Source organism: Desmodus rotundus, chromosome 2 (genome assembly GCF_022682495.2).
Source record: "Desmodus rotundus isolate HL8 chromosome 2, HLdesRot8A.1, whole genome shotgun sequence".
Taxonomy (NCBI): Eukaryota; Metazoa; Chordata; class Mammalia; order Chiroptera; family Phyllostomidae; genus Desmodus; species Desmodus rotundus.
In genome coordinates this window covers 4,345,182-4,356,431 of record NC_071388.1, presented here as the reverse complement: position 1 = coordinate 4,356,431, position 11,250 = coordinate 4,345,182, and the positions used below count along the sequence as shown (strand labels likewise).

Here is an 11,250-nt window from a genome sequence, read left to right as displayed (position 1 = left end):
GTGGAAGGAACAATATGCCCTTACCAGCTCCGTGGGCAAGGTTATTTGGGATTTGAAGGCTCAAAGGAGGTTTGAAGCGAGTGGAGCATTTAAAGTGGGCTTCAAGTGATGGAGTTGGGGATGAGCGGCGCTGGGAAATGGGGATTCGAGCTAAAGAAACTCACAGTTGACAACACAGCACAAACTGGGAGCAGAGAGGCCTGTCATGGGAACGGATGGATGGGGCAATGACCCTGAAGCCTTTGGACAGGAACAAGCAGGTCAAATAATGTGTGTTTCAAAGGCGATTTTAACTCTCACTGTAAATGAACTGGTATCCTGGCTGCATACTTTAGTCTGGGAGCTTGGTGGATGTGAGATTGACCGACAGACTGACGCTCCTTGTACTCACTACCAGCAGGTTTCTGGGCCTTCAAGGCCAAGGGATTTGCAAAACTAGTGCTAGCCTGTGCCACCTTGCAGAAGAAAGCCTCCCCACTCGACTCTCCGACTTCCCACCTTTCCCCTCCTCTCCCTTTCTCTCTAGGTATCAAGGCACTGAAATCCACCAGGTCTCTTTCTCCTTTTGCAAGTGAAAAATGAGATGTTTTTTATATTTTGGCTTCTAGAACATTTTCGAGAGTTCAAAGCTATGGGATTGTTCAGTACCTGGATTGCTTCCATTATACCTTGATTAACAGATGTGCTCATAGACATTTTTTAAAAGCACAATATAACCTTTAAAAGTTGTAAGTCAGAAGGCAAAAATAAATGCAGGCCTTTTATAATGGAATAATTTACTAAATGGGACAGTTTAACCATGAGCTTCCTCAAAGACCATGAGACAGATACCTTGGGATGCATTGCTTCTACCTGATAAAATAGAGGTTCATCTGCAGAACCATCTCTTCATGGCATTTTTAGGAAAAAGAACTGACATGGATTCTTACATAGATGCTGGTTGATGCTTTTAGCCAGTTTTATGAGCGGTGTAGAAGTTGTCTACAAATGGATGTCTCGTGTTGTCAAGAACGAAGATCCGTAAGCTTCCATTTCTACAGGAAGCTAGGATAACTTAATACAGATAGGTGGCTTGTAGATGTCCTCTCTCAAGTCATGGTTAGGACTTAGAGAGCTTGGACTGGGGACAACTAATACATTCTGAGGGTGATCTGGACGTCGATTCCTGTCCCACCCAGGCCCGCTCATTCAGACCATCCAGCAGCGCCGCCCAGGGGTCTACACCTTCAGAAGCTCCCATGTGAACCTGATAATCAGTCTGAGCTGGAAAAAGACCGGGATTCAATGTCTCCCATAACCAGGACTCTCCAAATGTCTGACCAATGCTGTCGATTCACAAATGAACCCTCTGACCATCTCCGGGGACACCAGGATTCTAGACTGTGGATTATAAAGTATGACACAGGCTTAAATGTACACAAAGGAGTTGGCTTTCGTGGTGAAAAATTTTGAGACCTGATATTGATTCCTGCTTGGAGCTGGTGGTCCCGAGTGGTGCCCTGGGCTGTGCCAAGTGTTTTCTCGAGAAAGAAAGGAAGAAAGGAAGAAAAGAAAGGAAGGAAAGGAACAATGCACTACCGTGTTTCCACACCTCCACAAACACGTTTTGAGAAACAGTCCACCCCAGGGAGTAAAAAGGGGACAACCAACACACAGGACAACTGCCTACATAGAAAAAACTGTAAAACCAAGTTACTTTAAGTCAGTCTTGGTTCACATCACAATACGAACTTTCAAAACACAGCCCATTTACAGGGAAACCAGTGGGTGATGATGAGGAAGACTGCTGACTCATGTACTCAACACTCTGTACTCTAAAAGCACCATTACATTTGTCTGAAAGAAGCAGCCGAATCAGATTTCAACTGAGTCTGTATATTGTCCGTGATACTGAGATCTGACTGCTGTGGCAGAAATTAACAGTGAACCTTGAGGTTAACTTATTTTGCATATTTGAAATAGGAAGTAGCATTTACTCACAACTCATTCTTATTAGAATGTATAGGAAATTAATTTGTGATTCACACTCGTTTTGTATCACTAAATTCACTCTGGCCGCATCCATTTCGTAATGAGTGTATTTGAATGGCTTGAATTGACCGAGACACTCCTCTGGTCTTGATTTTCTCCCTACAGGACAGTTTATGGAAATTAATTTGTGATCACGAAATTTAATTCCAAAAAGCTAACAAATAAATATCTTCCTGCACACCAAGCAGATATTAATAGCATTCTTTTTGTGGGCCATGGCTAATGTCCAAAAGATAAATATATGGAAAGACATGAATCCACCGAGGCTGTTTAAAAAAAAGACAACCTGTAGACTTCCTGAAAGCTGGGTGTGGTCTGGGGAATGCATGGGCCACTCTGACACAAGCTAACTTCTTTAAAGCAGTAAGACAATGGACCCAAAAGAAAATAGGCAAAGAATATGATGTACTATTCAGAAGAAGAAATTACAATGGTCAGTAACACATATGAACACGTCCAACGGGAGACGATTTTTTCACCTATCAGATTAGGAAAAGTAAGTTTGATGGAGAGATAAATGAAAAGACATGCACATACATTTTTCATAGGAGTATCAGCTCCTGCAACCATTGTGGGTGAGAGGCAACCATAGTGATGTTTCTCTCCCTTTTTTCCCTCCCTTCCCGTCTAAAACTAAATAATTTAAAAAATGGATGGCAACATTATTAAAATGTACATAGCATACTCTCTTTGACCTATCAATATTCACTGCAGGGGACTTATACTCTGGATATCCTTGAAAAAGTGTGTGTGGTGCACATTTATTAATTTCCATAGTAGCCTTTTTTGTAATATCAAAAGATGAGAAATAAATGAGCACTGGGAACATACTCATGTCGTACAATATGACTAAAGTCATGGAAATGTTACTGGTTATATGCTGTAATATCTTCGTGTAAATTTGATACAAACATGCAATCAAATATAAAGATATAAACTTTAATATAAACTGAACACATACATATGAATGTATGTACATGCACACAACTGGTATTTTCTAGGACATACAGAACAGTGGTAGTTACCCTTAGGGAGGAGGTGGGGAGGTCTTTTCACTGTAAGCCATTTACACCATTCTGTTCCACTTCCAACAACTGTTTCCCTCCCCCGAACTTGCTCACCCCAGTGAGAAAGTGGCCATGCTGATTCTGGGTTTGTTTCAGCAACCACCCGAGTTCAACATCTGTAAATGCTCCTCTATACTTGAAGGTACAGACAACAGTTCTTGGCTCTGAAGGCACACTGGGAAGGAAGCCTTAAAAAAATACTGGTATCTGGTCCAATCCCAAAGACTTCGACTTAATTAGCACAGGGCACATCTTCCCGCTGGGAGTTCAAAAATCTCCCCAGGTGATGCCAGTATGCAGCTGCTGGCGAGAACCACCAGAATACGCCACTTCAACTATTCCTCCCTGACAACTAGTGACCTAACGGGCTGTGATAGCCAGAGTCAAGCGTCTGAGGCCATGCGCAGCCGTCAGCAGCACCTATGCCCCAGCAATGTGGGACTCAGGTGGCGGACACACCCATCCATATGACACAGCGCTCCTGCCTGCTGTGTCAGCACGCAGCTTTCACTGCCTTGCAGCCTTAGCTGACTACAGCGGATCCTGTGTGTTGGGGTTGTGGACTATTCTGGTTTCCTTCCTCATGCTGTTTTTGTTTTAAAAATAATTAGTTTATCCAAAAAGGACATAGAGATGGCCCATAGACATATGAAAAGATGCTCAATGTCACCAATCATCAGAGAAATGCAAATTAAAACCTCAATGAGACACCACCTCACACAGGTCAGAATGGCTATCGCCAATAAATAAACAAATAACAAGTGCTGGCAAGGATGTGAGGAAAGGGAGTCCTTCTGCATTGTTGGTGGGAATGCAGCCTGGTGCAGCCACTGTGGAAAGCGGTATGGAGATACCTCAAAAAATGAAAAATGGAACTGCCTTATGATTTCACTTCTGGGAATTTATCTGAAGAAACCTGGAACACTAATGTTCACTGCAGCGTTATTTACAATCTCCAAGATATGGAAACAGCCCATGTGTCCACCAGTAGATGAATGGACAAAACAATTATGGGACACTTACAAAATGGAATACTACTCAGCTATAAAAGACAATTTTACCCTTTGCGACAGTGTGGATGGATGTGGAGAACATTATGCTGAGTGAAATAAGCCAGTCAGTGAAAGACAAAGACCACAGGATTTCACTCATATGTGGAATCTAATGAACAAATTGAACAAACAAGCAAAATAGACTCAGAGAGAGTTGGCTGACAGCTCGGCGGGGTAGAGGGATCCAGCAAAAAGGAAAAGGGACTTACAGACATGGACAACAGTGTGATGATTGGGGGGAGTAATAATGGAGGTAAATGGTAATGGAAAAAATACAATAAAAAATAATTTCTTTTGAGATGCGGCCAAGATGGAGGCATAGGTAGAGACCCTTTGCTTCCTCACACAACAAAAAGGAGGTTAATAACCAATCTAAAAACAATAAACAACCAGAAGTGCCAGAAAACCAAACAGCAAAGAACTCCAACAACCAAGGAATTAAAGAAACAGTGAACCAGATCAACCAGACCTACAGCGCCACAACACAGCAAAGGGGATTGCCCTGCCCTGGTGAATACCTAAGGCCCTGCCCCTTACAACTTAACAGGTACACCGAGACAAAGAAATATGGTCCAAATGAAAGAACAGAGCAAAACTCCAGAGAAAGATACGCGATGAGGAGATATAGCCAACCTATCTGATGTGGAAATCAAAACCCGGGTAATCAGGATGCTCACAGAACTGATTGAGTTTGATCGCAAAATGAAGGAACAAATGAAGGGTACCCAATATGAAATAAAGCAAAATATTCAGGGAACTAACACTGACAGGAAGGAAACCAGGACTCAAAGCAACAATTTAGAACAAAAGGAAGAAATAAATATCCAAACATCCAACTGGAACAGAATGAAGAAATAAGAATTCAAAAACAATGAAGAGAGGCTTAGGAACCTCTGGGACAACTTTAAACGGTCCAATATCTGAATTATAGGGGAGCCAGAAGAAGAAGAGGAAGAGCAAGAAATTGAAAACTTATTTGAACAAATAATGAACGAAAACTTCCCCAATCTGGCAAAGGAAATAGACTTCCAGGAAGTCCAGGAAACCCAGAGTCTCGAAGAAACTGGACCCAAGGAGGAACACACCAAGGCATATCACATTAAGTTACCGAGATTAAAGATAAAGAGAGAGTCTTAAAAGCAGCAAGAAGAAAGGAGACAGTTACCTACACAGGAGATCCCATAAGACTATCAGCTGATTTCTCAACCTTGCAGGTAAGAAGGGGCTGGATAGAAGTACTTGAAGTCATGAAAAGCAAGGACCTACAACCTAGATTACTCTATCCGGCAAAGCTTCCACTTAGAATGGAAGGGCAGATAAAGTGCTTCCCAGATAAGGTCAAGTTAAAGGAGTTCATCATCAACAAGCCCTTATTATATGAAATGGTAAAGGGACTTATCTAAGAAATTGAGGAAGATCCAAAACTATGAACGGTAAAATGACAACAAACTCACAACTATCAACAACTGAACCTAAAAAAAGAAAAAAAAAAAAAACCCAACAAAACAAATACTAAGCAAACAACTAGAAGAGGAACAGAATCTCAGAAATGGACATCACATGGAGGGTTTTCGGGGGGAGGGCGAGGGGAAGAATGCGGGGGGAGGTACAGGGAATAAGAAGCATAATTTGTAGGCATAAAATAGATGGGAGAGGTTAAGAATGGTATTAGAAACAGAGAAGTCAAAGAACTTATATGTGCAACCCATGGACATGAACTACAGGGGAACACTGGGGGGTTGGGAGTGCAGGGGGGAGGGGGGAGAAAGGAGAAAATTGGGAAAACGATAATAGCATAATCAACAAAATATACTTTAAAAATTATAATAATGTGTTTAAGCAACAATGCCCTCATACTTTAGCCTTTTACAAATTTAACTTAACAAAAAACATAAGTACCTATACCTAAATGGTATATATGCCATGAAAGTCCATGTTACTTCTGTTAAAATTTGTTAGCCATATTTTCAAAGAATCAGAATTTGGCAATATTTTCTTAAGGGCGAAAAATAAGCAAGTACTTCCAAAGAACCAATTTAGCAAACAAGGTTCTCTTATTAACCCTATGATTAACGTTCCCATTAGGCCAAATGTCCATACAACATACATATATTTTTGCAAGAATAGAGCTGACCAAAAGGAAAAGTAGCAAATCCCAGAAAGAACTGCTACATAAATATTCACAAACTTAGGCCGGCTCTAGGTAGCTATGATTCAGACAAGGTTTCTTGAAATGATTTAGACACAGAAAAAGTTTTTCAAGTGCCAAATGTAAGCACACACATGCACTCCCTCTCAACATAAGCCTCAGAATTTTAATGGAGATAGTCTTAGTATTCTAAATATAAATTATAATTAATATAGTAAAATGAGCCCTGGCAAGTGTGGCTCAGTGGATTGAGTGCTGGCCTTTGAACCAAAGGGTCACTAGTTCGATTCCTAGTCAGGGCACATGAGTTGTGGGCCAGGTCAGGTCCCCAGTAGGGGGTGCACAAGAGGCAACCACACATTGATTTTTCTCTTCCTCTCTTTCTCCCTCCCTCTAAACATGAATAAATAAAATCTTTTTAAAATATAGTAAAATGAGTTCAACTTTAGGATAGGGTCTTAATGGACACGATTTTAGTTTTCAAAACATAATTTGAATATAGAATTCTTTAAAAGTAATATCTGAAGAGTTAGCCATCATATATATTTTTATTTTATTATAAGATATTTTAAATTTTGGGCAGATACAATTGTGACAGAAAACCAGCTTCATACCAAAAATACACTTTCAATTATTTTATCAAGCAAATAAAACAGTCTTCATTTATTTGCTTTTTCTAGAACAAAATATACAGTGAAAATTAGATATTATACATGGCACGTGTAATTAAGCATACATACAAAAAGGAACATGTATGAAATGATCAGAAACAAAAGTAAAAATAAATAGCAATGATAAAACTTTGAAAAAATAATGCGCATTTTAGTTGTGGAAAACTAATTACATATACACAGTTATATTTAATAAAAAGCCATCTCTTCAAAATTGCACAAAACAAGGAACCAATAAAGCATTCATTTTTATGGGATGTAATACTATAATCCTAGGACAATTTGCTCTTAACTCCAGGATATAAAACACTTAGGTCTGTAATATAATAAAAGGTATGCAGTACTGTTCGAGAAAGACTGTCTTCCCCGACTCACGTTAACCTGTAGTAACCCTATAAAAGGCTGTACAGGAAATTTCATAAAAGAAATATTTAACTATTGCCATGCCCACTCCATGCTAAGCAGCCAAAAATGGGCTTCAACGTAAACATGGTGAGGCAGTTAAAATACTTGATACTTTTTTATACTGAATATCCTTTTTGTGTCCGATAAAAACACTTGAATCATGATTGGCAATCTCAGCACAGAAAATATCCCAGCAAAATGGATGGAGAAGTTGCTGCTTACCTTATTTTCATGAATAAAATGTTTCCAGAGATAAGAATTTATAGTAAAGAAACATTAATACTCAACTCACTCACAACTTATCCGAAGTGTCCCTCCATGTGTTACAACGCCTGTCCACCTGCTCTGTGACAAAGCCGAAGGCAGCCTCCTGTCTGTACTATGGCACAGCCCACCCTTAGATAAAAATACACTTTGGGAAACCAGAGGAGACTGCACAAAGGTCAGGAGCAACCTGAGAACCTCTTGGTGAGAAAGACGTTTATGTCCGCTAGGGCAATAAAAAAATATGTGCAGACTTAATTACAAATATTTACATTTTATACCAGGAACATGAGTTAGCTATTCAGCCGCTCAAAATCAACGACTCATGGGCATTTTGGAAGGGGTGGTGCCCTGCCCACGAGCTTGTGTCCACATCTGAATGCACAGGGTACAGTGAAGATCATGGTTCTTCCGTCTGTCACCTGTCACAGCTGTGACACAAAACTGTTTACACTTTCAAAGCAGTACAACCAGAGGAACGGAGGAATTACTTTATTATTTCATATAAAATATACTTTAAGAACTACTGATCTCACTCATTTGCTCAACAACTTGCCCTAAAATCTCATCAACGACATCCACATCATAATTCACTTGCTGAAGATCGAGGTCAGGCACAATCATGGCCAGCAGTTGTCCTACGTTAACTCGGAGAGACCGCAGTTTGAGGCTGCAAATGACAAATATGACATTCATTAGATGGACATTGTAGTACAGTTTAATATTCATTTAGGGCTTAATATTTACAGGAAACATTAACCCACTTATTTGATAATTTATAACTCAATGTGGTATTTATGTATCTGTTGGTCGGTAGTGTTTCCTAACACTCAAGGCTCTGGGTGCAAATAATACAATTTTGATTTGAGACTGGAGAAAACATGGTGAAGTGTGCAAATTACAAGATGTTATTTACAACGTAAAATCTTCTAGAAAACAACAGTGCTACACTAGTGAGAACTGGTGTAAGAAGAACAACACATCTCCTTGAGTTTCAGCTCCCTTTGAGGAAAACAAACTGAATTGTCCCTGAACCACGTTCTAGGAGATGCCCATTTTTGCGTAAGAGGAAAAAGAAACAGTTCTGTGGTCAAATAAGCTTGTAAAACATTGGGTTAAATAATGTTAAACAAGACTTTTAAAAATGCAAGACTTCGTGCTAAAGGTCGCTGACTACCCATTTTTAAAAATACATTTATTTACAGGAAACTTTTTCTGAAAACACTGAGGAGTCCTGGATATGGTCACCATTATCATTCCTTCCACATTCAAATACACACATCTGAATATCAACACCGCAGACTTTAAATACCTACAGCTACATACACAGCAGCCTGAGCTTCAAAGACAGAGTGAAACACAAGGATGGAAAGAAGGCTGCAGCTGCTGGCTCTGCAGCCTCGAGCTTAAGTCCACATGCAGTTCACGGACACTGACCTCTGTAGAGAGGAACCCTCTGATTGGGGCAAGACACTCATCTCTGGGATAACAGTGCACAAAAATGGGACTGGAAACCTGTTCCGTCGGCCTGCCTGGTCAGATTCCCTCGGGCCGGATGCTGGTAGAATCTAACATCATCTTCACGGCAGCCAGAGCTCTGTCCAGGCTTTCCCACCCATCTCCCATGGGGACGTACTCTTCGGGCCTGCTCTGCAGAAATTATTAACCATCCTGTGTCCTACCAAGAATATCCCCTTTCTCAGAGCCGAAAACTGTCTACATGAGCAGCAGAGAAAAGACTAGTGTGACTCTGTGACCCCTCCTTTAGGTCTTTGATGGTCTCTGGCTAATTCCTCTCATCTACCAGACAGGTCACAGACCCCCTATTTTTGATGTCCGGGAGAAGTATCGTGAGCTGCATACACAACTTTAAATGTTCAAATAGTTCAGGTAAAAAGTAAAATGCAACTATTTTAGTTATACATTTTAGTTAACTTTATGTTACTAAAATATCATTTCATCATATTATGAAAGTATATTTTTACTAAGGTATTTTACATTCTTTTTCTTTTCATACTAGGGCTTCAAATTCTAGAATGCATTTCATACGTGAAGCACATCTCAGGCCAGACTACTCAGATGTCAAGTGTCAGCAGCCACATGTGGCTGGACTGCTATGGAAAGCACACGGCTAAAAAACCATCAGTTACTCAAAGGTTAGTGTGCAAGAGAAGCGTGTGGGAGATCGTTCAAGTTTCCGATGCCATAAAATGCACGGTGGCTCCAGGCTCTGCGATTCTACCAGCAGCAGAGATGCCTGCCGTTCCCATTTTTAGAAACGCCAGTTGGGAACCTTCTCTGACATCTTTCCCTCCATGCTTGTATGAAGTGCTCTATTCCTTCTATGTCCATGAACAGATTTCATTAAATTTTTGAAAACTTTAGCTAAAACATGCAGTAGTAAGTGATGTCAATGAGGACGGTAGGAGACTACCTCTCAACAGCACCTCTGAGATCCGAGGGCCTACCGCACTGGCAGGGAGAAGCGCGCAGGTTTAGCCCGGAACGCCCGTTTCCCAACAGTGAGGTGCCAGCACAGTCCCCTCCCACCTCAGCTCCCCCTCTCTCACAAACAAAGCAAATCAAAACAGAGCCCCAATCTTATTTTATATCTTACTGAGGTAGGGTAATCATTCATTTGCTGTGTTCTTGTTTTCACAGAACTTCTAATAATCAAACAGTTGTACTATGGCATTTTTTTTTTTAAAGTAACTTCAGGACTTCCTAAAAGTTAAGATCGGGGAAGGCACACAGTATTAAAATGAGGATGGCAATCCATAAAGAAATGGTGCCAAATGCGAACGTACAGTGGTACCTCGGAAGCTGTCAAACGTAGTACTCACGGCGTTTTGATGAGAAAAAACGTCTCAGCACTTGGTGCCTGCTTACTACTCATCGCACTTGCTAGAACTTGTATGAGTCACACCACCGCCCGCAAGACAAAATGCTTCATCAATCGTCACTTGTTTGCCACGCATTGGAACAAATTAATGAGTACCAAGGTACCACTTTTAAGGAATCAAGCATTCTATACCTCTCTGACCAACCAACTGCTTTAAATTCCCATTTCACTTAAGTTGAACCCAAACTGTTAGTTTTTGACGGAAGGATGATGACGTGCACTTCTCTCCTGCGCACAGTGCTGGGACCCCAGCAGTCAGCAGCCGCTCTGGGCAGACGAGCCGTCGTGTCAGGCGTGTGCTGGCAAACCAGGCCCTCGCTACCCCCGCACTGCGCCGCCGCCAAAGGCCCGTCCGACATTACCTTTCCCCGTCAGCGTACTTCACAGACTCCTCAACAGCACTTGAGGTCGAAACATCTGGTCCTTTTTGTTGACTTACAGATTTTAATTGTTCAATTTCAGTTTTCAGTTCTTCACACTGTATACGAATTTGTGATTTCTCCATTTCCAATAATTCAACCTAACAAAAAATTGATTTCTTAACCATAAAATTTTGAAAATTACTAATTATCAAAGTATAAATTTAAGCTAAAAGTGGAAAACCAGCTTGATGAAAATTGCCATAAAAAAGAGAGAACCTCCAACAGCTTTCTATAAACTAGGCTTCATTTGTTTAATTTCACCTGTACATCTTTTTAAATTGAAAGGC

The 11,250-nt window shown here is 40.7% G+C and overlaps 1 protein-coding gene across 3 annotated transcripts in view; it reads right to left on the bottom strand.

Annotated features, from left to right (window-relative positions):
* Positions 1–6,815: 6,815 nt before the first annotated feature.
* The window catches only part of MORC3 (MORC family CW-type zinc finger 3), a 39,231-nt gene continuing 34,796 nt past the window's right edge, over positions 6,816–11,250 (bottom strand). For 2 of the 3 annotated variants that reach the window (XM_053916936.2, XM_053916934.2), the window contains 2 exons: positions 10,904–11,061; positions 6,817–8,309 (listed from right to left, as the gene is read on the bottom strand). In XM_053916936.2, coding sequence (XP_053772911.1) covers positions 8,156–8,309; positions 10,904–11,061 — 312 coding nt within the window. In that variant the 3' untranslated portion in view covers positions 6,817–8,155. Of the gene's footprint in view, positions 8,310–10,903; positions 11,062–11,250 lie in introns of all 3 variants that reach the window. The other variant, XM_053916933.2, reaches the window with a different exon arrangement.